This window comes from Abramis brama (assembly GCF_963993115.1).
Source record: "Abramis brama genome assembly, chromosome: 23".
NCBI lineage: Eukaryota > Metazoa > Chordata > Actinopteri > Cypriniformes > Leuciscidae > Abramis > Abramis brama.
Genome location: NC_139985.1, coordinates 1660695 through 1685383, shown reverse-complemented (window position 1 = coordinate 1685383; position 24689 = coordinate 1660695). Strand labels below are relative to the sequence as shown.

At 39.0% G+C, this 24689-nt stretch overlaps 1 protein-coding gene across 1 annotated transcript in view; it reads right to left on the bottom strand.

The window, feature by feature from the left end:
- The window catches only part of sult6b1 (sulfotransferase family, cytosolic, 6b, member 1), a 54718-nt gene that overhangs the window by 3733 nt on the left and 26296 nt on the right, over positions 1–24689 (bottom strand). Inside the window, exons 2-6 of the mRNA XM_084101307.1 lie at positions 15202–15288; positions 12499–12634; positions 3247–3469; positions 1099–1214; positions 926–1015 (exon numbers count right to left, since the gene is read on the bottom strand). Of these exons, the coding sequence (XP_083957433.1) occupies positions 926–1015; positions 1099–1214; positions 3247–3442 (402 nt within the window). The 5' untranslated portion in view covers positions 3443–3469; positions 12499–12634; positions 15202–15288. The remainder of the gene's footprint in view (positions 1–925; positions 1016–1098; positions 1215–3246; positions 3470–12498; positions 12635–15201; positions 15289–24689) is intronic.

The following is a 24689-nucleotide window of genomic DNA, read 5'->3' as shown; positions in this document are numbered from 1 at the left end:
GTGTGTGTGTGTGTGTGTGATGGACAGGTTTAGGGGTCGGGTTAGTGTGTGTGTGTGTGTGTGTGTGTGTGTGTGTGATGGACAGGTTTAGGGGTCGGGTTTGTGTGTGTGTGTGTGTGTGTGTGTGTGTGATGGACAGGTTTAGGGGTCGAGTTAGTGTGTGTGTGTGTGTGTGTGTGTGTGTGTGTGTGATGGACAGGGGTCGGGTTAGTGTGTGTGTGTGTGTGTGTGTGTGTGTGTGTGTGTGTGTGTGTGATGGACAGGTTTAGGGGTCGGGTTAGTGTGTGTGTGTGTGTGTGTGTGTGTGTGTGTGTGTGTGTGTGTGTATACACTAACATTCAAAATTTTGGGGTCGATTAGATTTTTCGCTCACCAAGGCTGCATTTAAAATACAGTAGAAATAGTTATATTGTGAAATATTACAATTATTACAAAAATACAATTTAACATAGCTATTTTCTATGTAAATATTTAGTGTAAAGTGTAATTTATTCCTGTGATCAAAGCTGAATTTTCAGCATCATTACTCATTCTAATATGATGATTTGATGCTCAAGAAACATTTATAATTATTATCATTATAATTATTATAACAGTTGTTGAAACCATGAAACATTTATTTCAGGAATTATTATTATTATTATTTTTTTTGATGAATAAGAGTTCAAACAAACGGCATTTATTTGAAATAGAAATCTTTTGTAACAATCTAAATGTTTTTACTTTCGATTTTCAGTAATTTATTGCTTCATCTCTAAATGAAAGTATAAAACTGTACTGGACCCCAAACCTGTGAACGGCAGAGTAGGTGAGTTTATTATAGTTTAGTTCAGTATAAATCACTCTCAGGTGAGTTTGGCACTTTTGGTATCTAGTGTCACATGACCTCTGTGATGTGATTCAAAGTTCACTCGTTGTCTCTGACCTTTGCTTTCTTAGTAAAGAAAGAGGCGGGCATGAGGTCAGGGTGCAGATGAGTTCCCAGAAGCCTCGGCGTGGGCATTTCCGACAGTTCCTGTGGGTCAGACAGAGTGAAGCTGTAAGATCACACATGCTGTGATGTTTGTGCGGGTTCAGATTGTTTGAGCTGTTACTGACCTCTTGAACATCTGGAGGTAAAAACTCAACCAGAGGAGGTCTTTCAGGAGGTTTCTCATTTTTCCCAGTGGAAGCGTTCACGATTTTCCGCAAGACTGCCACCATCCAGTTAAACCCTGTCAGAGATCGATCACAAGCAGATTTAGAGGAGAGAATTAAGAGTTGATCTCAGTAAATGTGTGTTCATATATATATATATATATATATATATATATATACACTGTATATACACTGCTGTTCAAAATATCTCTAAAAAAGTCTCTTCTGCTCACCAAGGCTGCATTTATTTGATTAAAAATACAAAAAAATAGTAATATTGTTAAATATTATGATAATTAAAAATAGCTGTTTTCTGTATGAAAATATTGTAAAAATGTAATTTATTCCTGTGATCAAAGCTGAATTTTCAGCATCATTACTCCAGTCTTCAGTGTCACATGATCCTTCAGAAATCATTCTAATATGATGATTTGATGCAACAAAACATTCATTATTATTATCAATGTTGAAAAGAGTTATGGACAATTTTTTTTTCAGGATTCTTTGATGAATAGAAAGTTCTATTTCATTTATTTGAAATGGAATCTTTTGTAACATTATAAATGTATTTACTGTAACTTTTGATCAATTTAATGCATCCTTTCTGAATAAAAGTTATTTATCCCCCCCCCCCCCAAATTTTTTTTGAACGGTAGTGTTTAATGTTACAAAAGATTCTATTTCAGATAAATGCTGTTCTTATAAACTTTCTGCTCATCAAAGAATCCTTATGTTGTTGTTGTTTTTTTGTTTTGTTTTTTTTACATAACTGTTTTCAAACCCTGATAATAATAATGAATTTTTTTTTTTCATCAGATCATCATATTAGAATGATTTCTGAAGGATCATGTGACACTGAAGACTGGAGTAATGATGCTGAAAATTCAGCTTTGATCACAGGAATAAATTACATTTTAAAACATATTAAAATAGAAAACATTTGTTTTCAATTTTAAAATTATTTCACAATATTACTGTTTTTCTTGTATTTTTAATCAACTAAATGCAGCCTTGATGAGCAGAAGAGACTTCTTTTAAAAACATTAAAAATCGTACCAATCCCAAACTTTTGAACGACAGTGTGTGTATGTGTGTATATATATATATATATATGTATATGTATATATATATATATATATATATATGTATATATATATATATATATATGTATATGTATATATATATATATGCCACAATTTTTGTTGCACATTGTTTGTAAAACCCCTTTACGTAAACTGTCACATTCATTACAATGTGATAATTCTGTGTGTACACAGTGTGGAAAGACCCGCTCTACTGTAGTTCAGTGCAGTGATTTACACAAGTGTGTGAGTTTCACGAATGCACAGAATTGCTTCAGTCTTCAGTGTCCAGAATTGCAGAGTCGTGTTGACATTGAGCAGAAGTCACTCATTATTACGTAAGAACTGCAAACGTGTGCCATGCATTCAGGTCACATGATCCGGATTGTGTAAAAGATTACCTATTATGCTTTTGTTACATGTTAATCTGTATTTAGTGTGTAATGTTGCTGTTTGAGCTTGAAAAAGCTCCAGTTCTTCTCTATATCAGTGTCAGTGTTTCTGAACTCCTGAAACGCCTCCATTGTAGTCTTGAGTTTCTTCCGCAAACGAACACATCACAATATTCCTCATTTAAATAATTAATATGCAGAATAAAGGGGTGGGGCCTGGTTGAGTTAGTTAGTAGTGGACATTTCCCAAACACACTCGAAGCGCTCGACCAATCACAACACACTGCTCCAGCCGACCAATCAGAGCACAGTGTGCTTTTCAGAAGGAGGGGCTTCATAGAGACAGGAACTAAACAGAGCGTTACTGACAGACTGGGAAGAGAGGAGCCGCAACAATGGAGAATATGGGGAAAATAATCAACATTCAAGCAGGAAAACCTGTTCTAGTCGAGCCTGAAAACAACACTTTGTAAAAGGGCAGAATGTGTCCCCTTTAAAAGGAAAAATGTGAGTCTGTTTACTAGAGCAACATGACAAAAGAAAGTTATACAACTGACATGTAACCCGACTCCACTAGCATTCTTTGCCCAGAGTTGCACTACAGGGCTAGGAAAGCAAACTTTTGTTTCACTCACCACATTTAGGGTACGCGACCAAGATGAGGTCGTCCTCTCTGGCCTGCAGCTCTTTCAGCTTGTCCAGGGTTTCCGGTGGGCTGAGAATGGAGGAGTACAGGATTCCCTCTCGCTTATAAAGCTTGTCTTCGTCCTTCATCTTCGCCGCTTTCTCCATCCTGGACTTCATTTGATTCATAGGTGGTGTTTGACTCATGTTTGCAGTCCTGGTGCTCGCTGTGAGCTTCAGATTCGCAGATGGACACACACACACACACACACACACAGAGAGAGAGGGAGTATTTATGAAGGAAGGAGAATGTTGTAGATCCGCCCACATTCACAGGCTCGCGTGAGAAAGGTCTTTTCCTCCACCCAAGGGCTGAATCAACACAAGGGCCCGTGTCAGTCTGACTGATGAGTGTGTGAGACTGAGAGTACACTAGCTAGTGTTCCTGAAAAGCTGGTTTTGGCAGAGGTGAAAGGTGAGTTTAATCTGTAATCAGTTCATGAAGCTCAGCGGCTGAACACACTCTGAAATGTGAAGCAGTGAGGAAATACTTTGCCCTTTGCATTTATGAGATATTATCATTTTTATTAATGCACTACACTTTAGTCTACTTGCTACTTTCTGTCCTTTGACGTTTATCATAATAGTTTATTAGCCTGCATAAAATTTTAGCTTGACCCAGTTTGACATGCCAGTATTGTTAATCTTTAAACTCTTTAATGTTTCTCATTGAGTGAATCTCATAAAAACTATCTTTGTATCTTTGTTTTAAAATAAAAAAATGTTTTACAGTGTAAATAAAAAAAAAGAATATATATATATATATAAAAAAAATTTTTATTATTTATTATTTACACTATATATATATATATATATATATATATATATATATATATATATATTATTATTATTATTATTATTATTATTATTTACACTATATATATATATATATATTTATTATTATTATTATTATTATTATTTACACTATATATATATATATATATATATATATATAATTATTATTATTATTATTATTATTATTTACACTATATATATATATATATATATATATATATATATAGTAAATACTTTTGATTTAAAAATGTCAAAAAATGTTGCACATTTTTTTAAAAAAACATTAGTAAATGTTTAAATTAACATTAACTAAAATTAATAAATGCCGTAGAAGTATTGCTCATTGTAAGTTCATATTGATTACTTTTAATAAAATTAGCAAATGTATTGTAGAGTGTTACCAAAACATGTGAATTATCTTTAAGATAAGCAGCCAATCCCTCACTGAACTTTATTTACAGCTTTATTTCTGTCCTGTTCCTTTTCTTGTCACGGTGAAAATAATCCAGTTAGAATGAAAGAAGTTTGTAACACAAGCGTATTTCTTTTGATAAAGTTGCAGAATTCAACAGGTTGTTTGGATCGTACAATCCTTGCATATGTTTTATTATGTTGTGAAATATTAATTTTATTGCTGCTGATTTTGTAATATTATCCTGACATTATCATTCTGACAGTGCAAGCATGATGTAAGCAGTTTCAGTCGGGTGGGTGTGGGTGTGTGTGTGTGTGTGTGTGTAACCTTTATGTTAAATGCATTAGATGCTGCACCTTTCCACTGATAGTCATTAAACACGTGAGCTGGCACTGCAGTCACTGATCATGTGTGTGTCTGTAGAGGATATCTGATTTTAGTTTAAAGTTGCATCATGGACATGATAACTTACTGTCTTAAAAATACAAATAAAACAGCAGGCATCAAAATTAGCCACACTGCAGCTATAGTGCTGTTTAGTGCTTATCAATGATATTTAATAAATTAATATAGTTTATTTTAAATAAAACACATTTCAGTGAGCATTAAAAATTATTTTCTATTACAAGAAAGTTTAAAAACAATTCCTGTGAAATATGAGACAAAGAATTGAAGCTTTTAAAAATATTTGTGTCTCCCAAATCATGTTAATACAAAACATTTATTTGACATGCATTCGTTTAGTATTTATACTTTAATCAAAACACTAAAAGCATGGGGGGAAATTATTTATTTATAATAATTAGCCTATATTATTATAAAATGATATGTGGAATTATTTTTGTATTATATATTATTGTAATTATGTAATTACAATAATTTATATTAGTTAAAAATTTAATTTGTGATTTTTATATTATATGTTATTAAAGTTTTTTGTTCTTAAAGTAATTAAAGTAATTCTTATATTATTATTGATTATTCTAGAACTAGATGTACCGCATGGCGGTACAAAATATGACCGCCGCTCAGGCCTGCACTGGCTTTCCACAAAAATAAATGACGTGGAGCAATTTGGCTGTATTGCGTGTTTATGTATATAAGTTGTATATTTTAAAAGACTGTCTGGAGTATTCCTGTGGATCATGGATAATTTAGAGTTTTGTAATTATTTGCCATTACTATTTAAGTTTTATATCAAAAGTCATTAGTTTAGACACTTAACATCCATAATGTGAAAACGTCACATCCATAACAGTGGTTAACAGTAAAAAGCGACTGAAGTGCCCTTGAGCAAGGCACCTAACCCCTCACTGCTCCCCGAGCGCCGCTGTTGTTGCAGGCAGCTCACTGCGCCGAGATTAGTGTGTGCTTCACCTCACTGTGTGTTCACTGTGTGCTGAGTGTGTTTCACTAATTCACGGATTGGGATAAATGCAGAGACCAAATTTCCCTCACGGGATCAAAATAGTATATATACTTATACTTATACATACTAAGTATGAAAAATCTGTGTTTTTTTTTTTCAAAGGACCCTCCCATTCAATTTATACAAACCTCTACCAAACGGTTGAGGTGCCTGTTGATGGTAAAAGTCTGTTATCTGACTTTGGCATGGGTTTGTTGTGTTTTACTGAAATAAAAAACATTTTTTCCCCAAAAAAGTGGTTTTATCTTGTAGCCCTGGTCCCAGAGTTTTAAAAAAACAATGTTAACAAAATTAAACTCATTCCCACTGTACCTAGTAGAACACTTAAGTAAATGTCCCATTGAAATTAATGGGATTTTATGGATTTAGGTGAAGAAAGTGTACACATAATACATTTTGGTCTGTACCATGAATAGAAAACTGATTCAACTATATAAACTATATATTTTCTGATAGCGTAGACTCTCAGGATGTGATCTAACATGGCATGAAACATGTCCCACCCACGTCATTAGTATACTGCCCAAGCATAACACATTGGGTATTGGTAAATCGGGTATATGGCTGATACCTAAAAAAAGTAGCAGTATGTGCATGTCTGTCTGTGTGTGTGTGTATGTGTATGTGTGTGTGTTTGTGTATGTCTGTGTCTGTGCGTGTATGTGTGCGTGCGTACATGTGTGTGCGCGTGTGTGTTTGTGTGTGTGTGTCTGTGCATGTGGATTTGTATGTGTGTGTATGGGTGTGTGTCTGTGCCTGTGGATGTCAGTGTGTGTGCATGCTTGCGTTTGTTTGTATTCCTGCATGTGTGTGTGTCACAGTATCATCCTAAACCAGCAACCCTTCGCTCAACAGCACCATCTACAGGCCGATGAGTGTACAGTCACTAAATGTGCACATAAATGAATTTATTTTATACCCCCCCATGGATGAAATTCTACGAAACTTAGCATACCCCCAGAGGATGTCAAGTTAATCATACACATGAAATATGGTGCAGTTCTGAACATCTCCACTGAAGATAGGGGCGATTAAAGCAGAATAATATTGCATTTTAATTTTTTATGGGAGGGGCGCAAATCACAAATGAGTGATTATGGGCTAGGTTGATGTGGGCCCTTAAGACCAACATACCATAAAAATTTCTTCATCCTTGGTTCCACGGTTCAAGTAGTTATTTAGGAAAAACTGCATTTTTTGGGTTTGGGGGGGCCCAGCGCGGGGGGGGAGTGGCCCCCGGGGACCAAACGAAATTTTTCCGTAAAAGTCTAGTGGGGCTACATGCCCACCAAATTTCATGTTCCCCGGTGTTTCGGTGTCCCTGGTATCGTTGACGGAAAATTCAGTAGATTGACGGGAAAAAAAAACTAAAAAACTTTGACAATCGATTATGGGCTAGGTTGATGTGTGCCCTTAAGACCAACATACTTTGCAAATTTCTTCATCCTCAGTGCCACGGTTCAGGTAGTTATTTAGGAAAAACTGAATTTTTTGGGTTTGGGGGTGCCCAGCGCGGGGGGGGAGGGGCCCCCGGGGACCAAACGAAATTTTTCCGTAAAAGTCTAGTGGGGCTACATGCTCACCAAATTTCATGTTCCCCGGTGTTTCGGTGTCCCTGGTATCGTTGACGAAAAATTCAGATGATGAAAAAAAAAAAAAAAAAAAAACTTTGACAATCGATTATGGGCTAGGTTGATGTGGGCCCTTAAGACCAACATACCATAAAAATGTCTTCATCCTCTGTGCCACGGTTCAGGTAGTTATTTAGGAAAAACTGCATTTTTTGGGTTTGGGGGGGCCCAGCGCGGGGGGGAGGGGCCCCCGGGGACCAGACGAATTTTTTCCGTAAAAGTCTAGTGGGGCTACATGCCCACTAAAAGTCTAGTGGGGCTACATGCCCACCAAATTTCATGTTCCCCGGTGTTTCGGTGTCCCTGGTATCGTTGACGAAAAATTCAGATGAGAAAAAAAAAAAAAAAAAAAAACTTTGACAATCGATTATGGGCTAGGTTGATGTGGGCCCTTAAGACCAACATACCATAAAAATGTCTTCATCCTCGGTGCCACGGTTCAGGTAGTTATTTAGGAAAAACTGCATTTTTTGGGTTTGGGGGGGCCCAGCGCGCGGGGGGAGTGGCCCCCGGGGACCAAACGAAATTTTTCCGTAAAAGTCTAGTGGGGCTACATGCCCACCAAATTTCATGTTCCCCGGTGTTTTGGTGTCCCTGGTATCGTTGACGGAAAATTCAGTAGATTGACGGGGAAAAAAAAACTAAAAAACTTTGACAATCGATTATGGGCTAGGTTGATGTGGGTCCTTAAGACCAACATACTTTGCAAATTTCTTCATCCTCGGTGCCACGGTTCAGGTAGTTATTTAGGAAAAACTGCATTTTTTGGGTTTGGGGGGGGGCCCAGCGCGGGGGGGGAGGGGCCCCCGGGGACCAAACGAAATTTTTCCGTAAAAGTCTAGTGGGGCTACATGCCCACCAAATTTCATGTTCCCCGGTGTTTCGGTGTCCTTGGCATCGTTGACGAAAAATTCAGATGACAAAAAAAAAAAAAACTTTGACAATCGATTATGGGCTAGGTTGATGTGGGCCCTTAGGACCAACATACCATAAAAATGTCTTCATCCTCTGTGCCACGGTTCAGGTAGTTATTTAGGAAAAACTGCATTTTTTGGGTTTGGGGGGGCCCAGCGAGGGGGGGGAGTGGCCCCCGGGGACCAAACGAAATTTTTCCGTAAAAGTCTAGTGGGGCTACATGCCCACCAAATTTCATGTTCCCCGGTGTTTCGGTGTCCCTGGTATCGTTGACGAAAAATTCAGATGACGAAAAAAAAAAAAAAAAAAAAATTTGACAATCGATTATGGGCTAGGTTGATGTGGGCCCTTAAGACCAACATACCATAAAAATGTCTTCATCCTCGGTGCCACGGTTCAGGTAGTTATTTAGGAAAAACTGCATTTTTTGGGTTTGGGGGGGCCCAGCGCGGGGGGGGAGTGGCCCCCGGGGACCAAACGAAATTTTTCCGTAAAAGTCTAGTGGGGCTACATGCCCACCAAATTTCATGTTCCCCGGTGTTTCGGTGTCCCTGGTATCGTTGACGAAAAATTCACGGGGGGCCCAGCGCGGGGGGGGAGTGGCCCCCGGGGACCAAACGAAATTTTTCTGTAAAAGTCTAGTAGACCAACATACCATAAAAATTTCTTCATCCTCGGTGCCACGGTTCAGGTAGTTATTTAGGAAAAACTGCATTTTTGGGGTTTGGGGGGGCCCAGCGCGGGGGGGGAGTGGCCCCCGGGGACCAAACGAAATTTTTCCGTAAAAGTCTAGTGGGGCTACATGCCCACCAAATTTCATGTTCCCCGGTGTTTCGGTGTCCCTGGTATCGTTGACGAAAAATTCACGGGGGCCCCAGCGCGGGGGGGGAAGTGGCCCCCGGGGACCAAATGAAATTTTTCCGTAAAAGTCTAGTAGACCAACATACCATAAAAAATTCTTCATCCTCGGTGCCACGGTTCAGGTAGTTATTTAGGAAAAACTGCATTTTTTGGGTTTGGGGGGGCCCAGCGAGGGGGGGGAGTGGCCCCCGGGGACCAAACGAAATTTTTCCGTAAAAGTCTAGTGGGGCTACATGCCCACCAAATTTCATGTTCCCCGGTGTTTCGGTGTCCCTGGTATCGTTGACGAAAAATTCAGATGACGAAAAAAAAAAAAAAAAAAAAATTTGACAATCGATTATGGGCTAGGTTGATGTGGGCCCTTAAGACCAACATACCATAAAAATGTCTTCATCCTCGGTGCCACGGTTCAGGTAGTTATTTAGGAAAAACTGCATTTTTGGGGTTTGGGGGGGCCCAGCGCGGGGGGGGAGTGGCCCCCGGGGACCAAACGAAATTTTTCCGTAAAAGTCTAGTGGGGCTACATGCCCACCAAATTTCATGTTCCCCGGTGTTTCGGTGTCCCTGGTATCGTTGACGAAAAATTCCCGGGGGCCCCAGCGCGGGGGGGGAAGTGGCCCCCGGGGACCAAATGAAATTTTTCCGTAAAAGTCTAGTAGACCAACATACCATAAAAAATTCTTCATCCTCGGTGCCACGGTTCAGGTAGTTATTTAGGAAAAACTGCATTTTTTGGGTTTGGGGGAGCCCAGCGCGGGGGGGGAGTGGGAAATTTTTCCGTAAAAGTCTAGTGGGGCTACATGCCCACCAAATTTCATGTTCCCCGGTGTTTCGGTGTCCCTGGTATCGTTGACGAAAAAATTCAGTAGATGACGGAAAAAAAACAAAAAAAACTTTGACAATCCCTATATGACCGCTTTCGCTAGCTACGCTAGCGGCGGTCATAATTATGGTCGCACTTTAGTTTAGGGTCCCTATAACTCACTATTAACTATGACTGCTTATTAATAGTTAGTAAGGTAGTTGTTAAGTTTAGGTATTATAGGATTAAGGGATATTAGAATATGATCATGCAGAATAAGGCATTAATGTGCTTTATAATACTAATAAACAGCCAATATCCTAGTAATATGCATGCTAATGAGAAACTAGTTAATAGTGAGAATTAGACCCTAAACTAAAGTGTAACCAAAAATGAATTTGGAATTTATTTTTATGCAATTTATATTTTATATAATATATAATAAAGAATATATATTTTCCATAACAGCAGTGTTTCAGTGTGTGCATGCAGGCAGTGGCCTCTAGATGTCAGTATTGTTGTAGGCAGATTTATCATTGTTTTGTTCACTGTTGGGATGTTGGGAATTCCGGCTGGGATCACCATCCTCACAGCTTAATTCAGGCACAGAAATGGTGATTAATACTCAGTGTTAGAGGCTCGTTCCAGTCACTAAATCCTCAGTAGTGAGCAGCAGTAATATACTGATGTTGACTTGCAAGTCCTACATCTCAATTGCATGATGCAAATTTGAGTTTATATATATATATATATATATATATATATATATATATATATATAAAATCAGCCAGACCTTCACCTTCTGCATTAACCAATAATGTAGCCTAGCGTCCTATATTCTCCTAACCGTGCAAGTTGAGTTACTTCCAGGTCATGTGACCGTCTCACATAGTAGCCTATATGAGCATTTCATAGTGCTCATACAGGCATGCTGAAGGGTGTGTTGAGTTTAATCCTCTCTTTGGGAATTATCAGGGTATTTTCTATCTGCCGGAGCTGGAGGAGCAGCCTGGGTCTGGAGCAACACTGGACCGGCATTCCCGATAAGCAGCTTTGAGAGAAGGAGGGGACTGAAGCGAACCGTCCATCTGCAGCCCTGTGCATCTCACGTTTACCGTAGTACAGACCAAGATTATTCACTGAAAATAGATTTATAAAGGTGACGGATGCATTCCAGTTTACTTTAATCTGGTTTAAAGTCGGCGTGAAACAGAAGTTGCACTAGTCTTTTCTTCCCTATTGTGTCATATATTTACATTTATGTATTTGGCATACGCTTTTATACAAAGCGACTTACATTGCATTTCAAGGTACACCTTTTAAGTTCTTATCAGTTCTTATGCGATATATATATGCGAATGAAACGCTTCTGGAACAAGAACAAATGTGGGCGGGGCTTGATTTTTTCCGTGGGGAACTGATTGGATGGTTGTGGTTTGCTATTGGCTGATCTCATGTGATTGACAGGTTGCTCCGCCCTCGTCATCAGAGAAGAGAAGAGATGCTGCAAGAGGAACTTATTCTGATTCAAGATTACCAGGAACATCAATTTAATACAATAATGATGATGTGCACCAATGAATCATTTAGAATAAATATTGCAATATTGCATAACCTTTTCTTTTTATTATTTCATGGTGACTTTGAGTGGCTGATGTGTTGATTTTGCATGAAAATTATGTGATATATTTGAGCGGATCTGAATCTTGATCTGTAGGCCTATCTTTAAAAGGACAATAATGCATTTCTTAACTATATATTGCTCCTTATGTGCCTTAAAACGCCTTAAATCTGATAAATTTGCACTGAATGAGAACTTTTATTAGACCACTTTTCATCTGTGGACACCATTTTAAACAGATCAGTCAAATTTAATCAATGTTTAGTGCAAATCTGGTATCGATAGACTATATAGATCTGGCTCTGTGAGACACTTTGAATGAATCCATGACACACATTAACATTACAGTACAGAACGGCTCTTTCAGAATATTATCCTGAACATTGTATAAGCATTCGTTCGTTTCATGTGTAATTGAACAGATAAGAGGCTCTCAGGCGTAAACGTCACATGCTTTTGATTTTCCAGGCAAAAACGACTCAAGTCCTTCACATAAACATCAGTCTACAGGCTTTCATAGTCTGGGAAGTTTCATTACAAGCTGTTCACACACTGGCAATAAAAAAAGGGATTAATAGGCTACTTCAAAAATCTTACATATAGCCCCTTTAAACTAAATGAAACTAGCAACTAGCTGAAATAAAATAAGTTTAGTTTTTGAAATATTAAGTAATGAAGATGTTTTGCTCTGGTTTTAGTTAGCGATAACAACCCTGTCTGGAAAATGCTTTTACCTTCAATTCCCCTGTTAGTCTGAAGGCTGTTCTCGCGGCCGCTGTTTCCAGTGTTGTGCTCGTAGTTGTAGTTTCATGCACTCGTCTGCCTTCAGCGGGCTGATCGTTCTGGACAGAGTTCCTGTTTCAGCAGCATCTGGAACAAGAACATCAGTACATGCCCACGGGTTAAAAATAGGCCCGAAAAACAACAGTGAGCAAAAATACTACACTTAGAGAGACCCATGCATCCATTTAATTGCATTTATTAATTAGTAAATTTCTTTTTTTATCTAGATTTTTATGTATTTAGTTTTATTTTTATTTGTTCTGAGTGTTTATTTTAGGGTGCGTAGTTGTTTAAGCGTTTAGCGTGATGCTGAGGTTCAGATGCTGTGTGTTTCTTCTGCTCTATGTGGCTTTGGTTCATAATGGATTTAACCTTTAGTGTAGCAACAGGCTTCATTAGATCCATTTCTATCCCATCTCGCCCTGTCTGCCGGGTCCCTCCTTGTTAAATTCTCCTCATATACATGTTTCAAGCTCAGCAAGCATTATAACGTTATTTTTAGCCGTGAGTGATTACAGGACCCATGTGTTACATGTTTTCAAACAGTAAACCGAACGGCACCAGATTAAACATCGTCTCATTCTACAGCAGACGGGCCGGCCGGGATTATTGCATAATATAGTATAGACTTTCAGTTGTACAGACTGACATTGGATTGCTGCATATTATTTTAGTGCAAATCGAGTGCAAGTCAGTTCAATCCCTGTCTTCTAATTTTCAACCGGTGGATCGCGACCTGAAAGTGGGTCAAAGGTTTGTTCTGACAGCAGGGATTAAAACTATGAATGCTGATAATAAATGCAACTAACCATGTAATTATGCATAGTTAGGAGACATAAATGGGGATTATCAGCGTGTTGATGTCATAGGCCTTGCAGCCAATCAAATGTTATTTTGGCACATTAATGTGCTGCTTTTTAGAAGCTAGTCAAATTAGAGATGTCAGCGTGTATTGAAACACTTTAATAATACTAGTTTCAATGTTTGGCTTTAATGTCATTTTATTTACTTTGGTATGCTAAACAGTTTCTCTACTGTCGTCCTTGTCGACTGCTAAATTGAAGCGTCCTCTGGTGGTCTGGAGGGATTTAGCGTGCATTATTTAGATGTAGATGTTAATGTCCACACCACTTATATTGATAGACACTAAAGCATTAAACACATTCCTTTGTTTGCACACACACCGACTGTGTGTGTGTTGTATATGTGTGTGAGAGAGAGAAGAGAGAGAGAGAGAGAGAGAGTGTGTGTGTGTGTGTGTGTGTCTCTGAATGTGAATGAGTGAGTGTTGTAACAAATTAGCTCAGAGGAAATATTAATAATTAATCATAACTTGTTATGATTATGAATATTTGGATCAGTCAAACTGATTAACTTGATGTTGCTAAATTAATATTAATAATTAATCCGTTCGTCCAGCAAACACTTCTGATTATTCATTAATTCTAAGAAAAGGGTATTTTTCATGGCCACAGAAAATAATTATTTCTTAGCATGTAATGCGCGTAGAGCGTTTAACAAGACCAGAAATCGTTAAATTGACTTTGCTGAAAGCAGAGAATCAGAAAATCTATTGTGCAGAAGTCGTATGAACTAATTCACAAACACACTTAGGGCCCTATCTCACACCCAGCGCAACTGACTTTGTACAGCGACGCATGTATCATTCCTATTTCTCACCCGACGCACAGCGGACTCTTCCCTCCACAGACGCACATCGGTAAATTAGGGACTGAACTTGCGCTCCCGGGGGCGGTTCAGTGAAAAGACTGAGGAGGCGTGTTCCGGCGCAAACGTTCCCTGGTGCTATTTTGCAGTTTCAGAAAACAATCCCGCCACAGACCAGGAGAAACCTCGTTTAAAGTCAGTGGCGCGTTATTCAGATGCTATTTTAAGGGCGCATGCTTGGCCATAATGTAGCGTGTGCACAACACACACACTTTGCTTCTCTCATCTACACAGACGCAGCAGTTCTCATTTTTGCAAATCATACATAATTACAAGGAAAAATATTCCACACGAGGGAAATCATTGTTGTGTCCATGAAGATGTGAAGAAATAGGCATAAATCTAGCTTACACATTTACCCAAATGTTTATACGCCTGTTTAACCGAAGCTAATCTGGGTGTGTTTCTCCATCCCCAATGTCACTTCTCTGTGTTTTACGGCCGTGACGAGAACGTCGGTCTCCTCGGCTGTGAACCGCTCCTGGCAAATCCGCCGTTATAATAGCAATCCGCCATGGAACAAGCGCGCCTGCTCTTAAAGGGAATGTGAGATGTCGCTCTGATTGGTTTATTTCACGTTACGCCCAAACCACACCTATGAGTAATGAAGCTACTTCAGACCAACACATTTTAGATTTGCGTCGGGGGAGAGAGTCATTTATCCCGCCGGTATAATAGCAACAGCGCCCGAGACCGTTTGATACTTGCGTTTCAGATCGTTAAAATTAGGGCCCCTAATCTTAACAAACACACAATCACACATACATGGGTAAAATGGTGACAGAATGAAACCGGAAATGGAAAGAGGGAATGAAGCTGGAAAATAGTCATTTTCCATGAAAGAACCATCAGCTTATTATTTTCAAAGCCTTGTAGAAGGGTTCACAGCTTATTCTGAAACCGTCAGTTAATTGTACGATACTTGCATTGCCGTAACAGATGAAGCAGTTTCGTAAAGTTCCAGATTTGATGGTCCCGTGAGTCGATGGCGTTGAATTTGCAATTGATTTCTTCTGTTGAAAGAAGAAGAGATGATGAACTTGCATGGTTAGTTCGCTCCGTCATGGTTACTTAAGCTTTCGGAGGGAAAGTTTTACGGCTCTTTGTGTTGTAACAGGATTGGGTGCTGGCAAAGAAACTATTAAAGATTCTTGTAATACTAATAAGTTGCATAGGTATCAACATATGATATACACGATCATGTAGGTCGGACATCAAAATACAAATTCGTAGATACCCAGAATGATATGCAATCAAATAATAGCAATACATTCATTACAGGATTGATACATAAACAAAAGCACTATAACAGAATGTGTGACCAAGTCGGCTTGATGTGTCTTTCCTTTCCTTTACTGCATTCATTCAGGTCATATAACCATGGCAACCAGAGCCCTGGTTCATTACTTTGGGGGTGTCGCACACACCTTGGCACCTTGTTTTGTGGTTGGTGAGGGTCTTTAGAGATTATTTGTTAAATATAACAAATACTTGTATCTGATTTGTCTCAGTCGTTACAGTGTGTTTGTGTGTGTGTGTGTGTGAGGTGAGGTGTGTGTGTGTGTGTGTGTGTATGTGTGTGTGTGTGTGTGTGTGTGTGTGTGTGCGCACGAGTGCTGGAGGTGAAATCAAAAGGTCGTATAATCGCATTTTCCCAAGGTGAATGTCAGCGGGAGAAAACATTATGTCCTCTCTGCGAGCAGCATTTCTCTCTTTCTCTTTCTGAATCTGTTTGGTTTTACTGTATATTCCTTTTGCAGTTTTTCACTGCAAAAATACTGTATCTTATTGTTTTCTAGTAAAAATCTAAACATCTTTAAAACAAGATTAAATTACCTGAGAAGCAAACCTGCATAAGATACTACAAGTTGCTTTCAAAGGAATCAGAAGGAATCTTGAATACAAGAGTTTTTGAAATGTTTTAGTGTGGTTTTGTCTGGTTGCTAGGGCGTTGCTATATACTTGGTGAGATTTTTCTGATTGGTTTGATTGTGCAATGGCATTTCTATAGTGTTTGGGGTGGTTGCTATCTGGTTGCTAAGGTGTTCAAAACGTTTTAGTGTGTTTCCGAGTAGTTGCTGGGGCGTTGCTATGTGCTTAGTGAGATTTTCTGATAAGTTTGTACAGTGCGATATGTTTGGGGTGGTTGTTAGGGTGCTGCTATGTGGTTGCTAAGGTGCTCTGAATGTTTTAGTATGTTGCTATGTGGTTGCTAGGGCATTGCTAAGTTATTCTGAATGTTTTAGTGTGTTTCTGTGTGGTTGCTAGGGCATTGTTATGTGCTTGGTGAGATTTTCTGATTGGTTTGTACTGTGCCATGTGTTTAGGATGGTTGCTAGGGTGATGCTATGTGGTTGCTAAGGTGTTCTGAATGTTTTAGTCTGTTGCTATATACTTGGTGAGGTTTTCTGATCCGTTTTCTACCATGCTATGAAGTTGCCATAGCATTTGAAGTGGTTTCTAGGGTGTTGATATGTGGTTGATGATGTTCTAAATGTTTTTAATGTGGTCGCTCAGGCGTTGCTAAGGTGTTCTGAATGTTTTAGTGTGTTGCTATGTGGTTGCTAAGGCATTGCTAAGGTATTTTGAATCTTTTAGTGTGTTGCTGTGTGGTTACTAGTGTGTTTGGGGAGCCGTTTTTTTTCCTAATGGTTTCCGTTTGCACTTCTCCTCCCTTGTTTAGTGGGCGTGTTAAACAAGCGCAGAAGGATGAGAGCGCTCTGTGCCACGGGACGCTGTGAGCGTGTCTGACGTGAACCGCTGTCGGTACACAGTGTTCCCAGAGAGTGGCCTATATACGGCAGCGAGAGCGAGGACATCATGTCTTCTGCTGCGACCGCCTCGTTTCACATGCTTCCCAGATTATAATCCCAGCCACCCCACGTGTCCTAATCAGAACTCAAAGAGAGGGTCCCCCTTTCTGCATGGGACCCCTCCAAATCAATTCTGCATCACTCACTAGTTTGCAATGGTGTCCTCATCGGAGGAAGGAGTCCTGAAGTGAACTCCGACCCAGACAGGTGTTGCATAACGTCTGGTTGGCCTGTCTTATAAGCCGCCAAAAGATCCGACTTGTTTTTTTTGGGTTTGCTGGTTTTGGGGTTGAGTGATATGTTAAGACAGGGCAGCTTTTAGCTTTTCGAGACTAGACCGTGTGGAATGATAAAACAGCAACTTGCATTAATGTGTGTTTCTACCTATTATTTCATGCTGAAAGCAAAGTGCACTTAAATCTGTTATGCACATTAATTTTATTTTTGTTTTTTACTGTAATACAACTATTGCTGGGTCTATTTTGTTTCTCCGTATTATACAGTTGATGAACTGAGACTTAGATTTTTTTATTATTTATTTGTTTATATGCAAACATAGCTCTGGAGACTTACATTTCTGCATGCTACGATTCACTTCATATCTGGATACTTTTAACATTCTAGACACGTTTCAATCTGATTTTAGCGCTTTGCATAGTACTAACTGAGTCAGCATCGCTCAGGTTACAAATGACATTCTGCTGTCCATTGATTTCTGGGTCATCTACTATCCTGATATTGTTATATTTTTAACCCTGGCTGGGTCACCTGGATGAAGGGTGTATGATATGACCCGAAGCATCCAATGACCTCAGGATCCTAGGATGTATCTTTGACGTTTTAAGTGCCTTATTTGACACTATTGATCATGATATTCTTCTGAAACGACTCGAGTGTGTAGTTGGGGTTCAGGGCCTGGCATTACAGTGGTTCGCCTCTTCGGTTTTTCTGTTAATATTGTGTCATTCACTTCACCTTCTGCGCTTATCTCATGTGGTGTTCCACAGGGGTCTGTTCTTGGCCCTCTTTTGTTTTCCTTCGTTATGCTTTCTTTAGGCGCTATCTTTCAGAAACTTAACATTAATTATCATTGTTACGCTGACAACCTCCAACTCTATTTTCCAATTAAACCAGAAAAAGATTTTTCAGTAGATCATCTCTTTTCATGCCTTGATGAAGTCAATAATTACCTAAAACTGAGTGAAATTAAAACTGAGGTGCTTCTGATAGGTTATGTTGTTACTAACATTAAAATACAGTTATGCTCCTTAAGTACACAGTACATTCCAAACACAGTAATGCAAAAAAAAAAAATCTTGGAGTCTATTTCGGTCCTCTACTTCATTTTGACAAGCATGTAAATGCAGTCATAAAGAGTACATTTTTCAACTTAGATCTATAGCAAAAAGTATTTATAAAATTATTTGAAATACATAGATAGTTATTTATTAAGATTGCAATACTGTTTACACAATAATAAACATATATATTTGTAAAAATGTATTTCATTTTCATTAAATGTCATTTCACTTTAATTGTGAGGTATTTAATTATATTTTAAATGGGTTCTTGAGTCATTTGTGAATGGCGAGAGAGACGGGCGAATGTCAGACATCTCTCTTCACATGCTGTTTGTTTACTCAAGACCCTCTTGATAAACACGCTCTATTTAGAAACAAACACAGTCGCTGTTTCCACTCTGTCTGCTTCACTCTGATGTCTGTGTGTGTGAGAGAGTGTGCATGAATAAAACATGCCAAATGTGTGTGTGTGTGTGTGTGTGTGTGTGTGTGTGTGTGTGTGTGTTTGGTGCCTAGAGACATCGTTCTCAGTTCCTCAGTTACTGTCGTCTGTAGAGTTTGTACAGCTGTGTTCAGCCATGTGAAAGGAGGTCAAACGCCTGGACTATACACACACACACACATACTCTCTCTCTCTGTCTCTTTCTCTCTCTCTCTCTCTCTCTCTCTCTCTCTCTCTCTCTCTCTCTCTCTCTCTCTCTCTCTCTCTCACACACACACACACACACACACATACTCTCTCTCTCTTTCTCTCTCTCTCTCTCTCTCTCTCTCTCTCTCACACACACACACACCTCACACATGACTGTGTATGTATTTATAAGAGCTCATCGGTCATTAATGCTCTGCGAAATAACTTTCCTCACATAAATCTCAGTGAAGTGTGTGAATTTGCAAGGGAAATTATGGTGTATATCAGTATATTTGTGTGTAATTGCATTAGTTTTTAATAAAACATGAACACAGCACACTCACTGCCATTTCATTTTCGTTATTTGTCATTTTAATGGTGTTTGTTGAGTCAAGCATTATCTGTTGTAAAGTTTTCTTTCATCGAAGCAGAGACCAGGAGACAGTTGGGATCGCGTTCAACGGAAGTTATTCTTTATTGAGAACTCCGCTGTACGTTGCTGTAGTACTTCCAACATGATCTAACTCTAATACAGTATGCATTGTAGTTATATACATTCCAAGGGGGAGGGATTACATAGAGGTGGAGATTCTGAACAAAGCATGCAAATTAAGTATACAGGTTAAGGTAACACCCTAGACTGTGAGGGTCTGGCCAATAATTCAATCAGCATAAGGCTCCAAGAGCCATTTGGGTCCGAAAGCCATTTGCAGAACAAAAGGTGAGATTCTCAGTGAATCATTCGTGTGCTAATCCCATCAGTCTGACAATAAGGAGAGAACAGAAATTGCAACTTTGCTGAGATCTTAACCTTAAAAGATTCTTTACCATGATGTTATGTACAGAAGCATATTTGAAATAGATTCTTAAATTTGTAACCCTTCAGTCCCCCGTTTGAGAGTTCTTAAAAACTCTCACAAAAATACAAATTTAGACACTTAAAAGTTCACTCTTGTAACTTGAAAAAGTTACCGGCACAAGCATGATCTGTGTTGTTCATCTGTAATTGCATGCTGACACAGAAACAAAACATGCAATTTAGGGTCCATGAATTTTCTGCGTTGTGTATTTTTCATTTTCTTTTGTGATAGTTCGTTCAGCAGTCGTCGTCTTGAGGTTGTGGCTTCATATGCAGGTGTGACGGTCGTTGCATATGGGTCTCGGGACAAGTGTTTATCTGCACAGAGTAAGAAAGAAAACAAGAGGCGACAGAGCAGTATTTCTTCAAACACTAGGGTTGTAGCAGTATTTGTTTAAATACGGGTTGTATCGTTTTCAGAGTCTGCTTTTGTTGTTTCATTCTTTCCCTATTTCTTAATTTATTTGACACCTATGGACCAGTGAGGTAGGGATAAGAGGGGGGATGAGGAAATCTTCACCACATGGCTGACCCCCGAGGCCTGTTGCACTTCGGTTCTTCCATGGGCTCCGCACTGGTCTATGTGTCCTATTCTGTCCCTGTTGTGTGCACACTGTAGAGTGTGTGAGAAAATTGGCACATTTCCATTCTCCAGTGAAACATCAGTCCTAATAAACATCATTAACAGAGGATGGTGTCTGATTGCAATATTCTGTGGTATAACATTTAAGGCTGTGAGTATACTGAATGTCCCCCAAACAAAGGCTGTGACAATCAATAAGTCTTTCATCTTTGTTGTAAGTTACTGGGGAGATTAAGCAATCACAGCCCAAATGGTTAACACCTCAAAAAGCTTACCCACGAGTCCAATGACGAGGGGAGGGGTTGCTTCAAAGTAGCAAACAAATGTAGTAAAAGCTGCATAACATTGTTAACTTGTTATTTTAACTAAGTTATTTTTGTTTTTTCTACAATCTTTTCCAAAATTTCCGTGCTTGCCACAGTAAGAACAACTGGCTTCTCTAGGACATTTGCGTTTCTTTTTCTTCTCTGAGTTGACCATAACAGAAACTGCTGCAATTCTTACTCTCTCTTTGACATCAGAGTCTCTTTCCCAAGTAACTAAACTGTCCAAGTTGTCTTGCAGGGTTCTTGTACACCATGTGATGTTTAAGTAAGGCAACGCCTTTCTGTGTTCTGGCAAAAGACAATGAAACCATGTGCAAACCAAAGGGCCATTATCACCTAACACCTTCTCTGGCGTGTCTGCAATTCCACTGTACTCTGAAGCGGTCTGGCAAAATCTTTCTGTGTACTCACAAACAGTTTCACCCTTCTTCTGTACCAAACTAGTGATCTTTGACCAGTCCACGTTCGGTCCAACAATGTCCGTTAACACTCTCAAAACTCCATCTCTCAATTCATATTTTCTGGCATTTTGAAACTCAGAATTGTTTACAGCACTTTCAAAATCATTGAATTCTGACTCAGTCAAGATGATATTAGCTGTGATATTAGCTGAGTGACTTCAGCTAGAGACATATCGTAGAGCCGCATCTTTTTGGACAACTCTCTCCTAAACTCAGAAAAATGTATTTGCACTGATGGCAAACTTTCAGCAATTCTCTCGATATCTTTAGGACCTAAAGATGTTTTGACTGCTTGTGGCTGCAATATGGGGGTTGCAAATGAAACTGTATCAACACCTTTTCCCTGAGGCTTTTGTCTAGCTACGCACACTTCAACTGCATTTACATCTGCATTGACATTGTCCTCTATTCTATCAAAAGACTGTAAATCAGGATAGCTTTCATCTGACTGTTGGTCTTCTAAATCACATTTGGTTGAGGCTTTGTTATGGCCCACCTTTGTCTTGAGACAGGACATGTGAGTCTGCAATTGTTTGTTCTGATCGTTTAACTTAGCAATACACTGAGCTTGTTCTTGTGCAATGGATAAGCTAAATTCTCTGTGACAACAGATAATGCCTTTCACATTTTTCTTCCTGATACATGCACCCAACACTTTCTTGCAATCTTCAATTGACCATACTTTGTCTGCATCAATGTCAAATTTCCTTGTTAAATTCAATCTGACTTGCTCAGTCACTATTGTGTCCATGTGCTCTGATAACAAAGACTTAAACTCCTTGTCTGTCCATAACGGTGTAGCTCGTCCAGCTTTTTCAGTTGTGGGAAATAGTCTCGCATTCCTTCTAACCATTTTGTGAGTTCCTTTGTTACTTCACAATCACAAAACACTAAAACTTCTCTCTACTGTCTTACAAACAGAGGGTACAATCTTGTTAACACAGCTTAACTATTGTTAACTTTCCAAATAACCACACTTAACTTCCCTGCCGTCAAGAACAGAGGATCAACAGACATAACTAGCATGTAAAGCTAATTCTTCTCTGCCTAAAGCAGGGAATGGCAACTGGCGGATTATTTTGGAAGTCTTAAATGCTGCACAAAACTCTTCCAATACTTGAGAAAAGCCGTAGTCGCGAGCGGCGATTTCACTGCCGCATACTGTGTGAAATGCACATAGGGAATCATGCGGCGCGGGATTACATTTTAAGGTATAGCCTAACTGTGCGTTCACACCGGAGGCGAATAGCGCGTCAAATTCGCATCAAAAGACGGTAGCGGTCAGAACTCTGGTGTACTTTGGACGGAGCGGGCAGTCTGACTGACAATAGCCCACCCCGACACCTTTTGACAGCGTATCCTTAATTTTGACCACCTGTACACCTAGCTCTGAGGAGCTGTTTGGTACTGAAACCATTGTCAGTCAACAACGTTCTTTTTTTGCAAGGATGTTTGAAATAGTTCGGCAGAAAATAGCCTACTTCATTTGTCAGTAGGGCAATATGATTTTCGTTTATGTTGCTTAGAAATTTGAGTGATAGGCTTTGTCCTATTTAATTTATGTTATTTATATTTCATAATTTTTTTCTGTGGCATTTTGTTCTCTGCTGACAGTAGGCCTACAATGTTAAAATAGCCTAATATTTATATTGACAGACCTCCTTAAACCTTAGGTGTGCATGTATGTGTCCCGAATAAATAATAATAATAATAAAAAAAAGGAATAAAGTTCAAAAGTCGGACTGTAAGTGAATGAGGCATGATTCACACCTTTATTAAAATGGCTGTAATCTGTTCTGTTATCTGTTAAAATAGTACTTGATCTGTTTAAAATGATTTCCTTGATGCCTAAGGTGTTAAATTCAAAATAAAAAATAAAAATAAAAATTTGTCTAATCCAGTAATTCATTTGTTCTATTTTTGATCTTAGCACAATCAGAAAACCCGTCGTTATTCGTTTTTTCATTTTAGTTCAGGAAATAAATAATGGAAAAACAAGTCGTTTTTCATCTTTTTATTTTTGGTTTTAATTTGAAAAAACGATTGAACGAATGATCCACGGACGGTGATGGACCCATCATATTCTGCGATTATAGGCCTTTATAAGAGTATTTCATTTGTATCCATAGGCCTCCTCTGTGTGGCTGGCCCGCCATCTACTGGCTAAAAAAAATATTGGCCCGCGGCCAACGTTACTTGCCGACCCCTGGCCTAAAGCAAAGGATACTATTAGCACTTGATGCTAACTTTCTCTAGCTTACAGATAGGTCTTCTCTAGCAAGAGCATACACACAATATTAACATGTAACTGTTAATCTTCCCTGCCAACAACAGAGGATAAATTTCATCTCTAAAAGAAAAACTTTTTTAGAGGCTCATCTTTAGTTAACCAAACTCTACAGCTGTTTGTTAACTACTTCTCTGAACGGTGCAGAGGAAAAACACATTTGTACTGGTCTGCATTGGTTCTTTGAATAGAGTGAAACTCACCGAATCGTTGGTTGTACAGATAAAATTTCGTCTGGAACTCAGTCAGCTTTGTTGAGATCTTTGAGCTTGAAGTTTCAAGATTCAGTCTGGAACTCAGTCAGGCATTGAGATCTTTTTGGAGCTTGAAGTTTTCAAACTGGAGGAAGCTGGAAAGATTCAGTCTGGCAATCTTTGTCAGATCTTTTGTTGAGCTTGAAGTTTCAAGATTCAGTTCTTTGAGCTTAAAGTTCTTTGAGTTTCCTTTTTCTCCATCCGGGTCACGGCACCATCTGTTGTAAAGTTTTCTTTCATCGAAGCAAAGACCAGGAGACAGTTGGGATCGCGTTCAACGGAAGTTATTCTTTATTGAGAACTCCGCTGTACGTTGCTGTAGTACTTCCAACATGATCTAACTCTAATACAGTATGCATTGTAGTTATATACATTCCAAGGGGGAGGGATTACATAGAGGTGGAGATTCTGAACAAAGCATGCAAATTAAGTATACAGGTTAAGGTAACACCCTAGACTGTGAGGGTCTGGCCAATCCTAATTCAATCAGCATAAGGCTCCAAGAGCCATTTGGGTCCGAAAGCCATTTGCAGAACAAAAGGTGAGATTCTCAGTGAATCATTCGTGTGCTAATCCCATCAGTCTGACAATAAGGAGAGAACAGAAATTGCAACTTTGCTGAGATCTTAACCTTAAAAGATTCTTTACCATGATGTTATGTACAGAAGCATATTTGAAATAGATTCTTAAATTTGTAACCCTTCAATTACTACACACTGTGCAGTTAGTGATGTGCTGAGTCCTCTAACAATTAGTCTTAAATGTGCACATCTATCTTCAATCCATCCATCCATCCATCCATCCTTCCTTCCATCCATCCATCCATCCATCCATCCATCCATCCATCCTTCCATCCATCCATCCATCCATCCTTCCATCCATCCATCCATCCATCCATC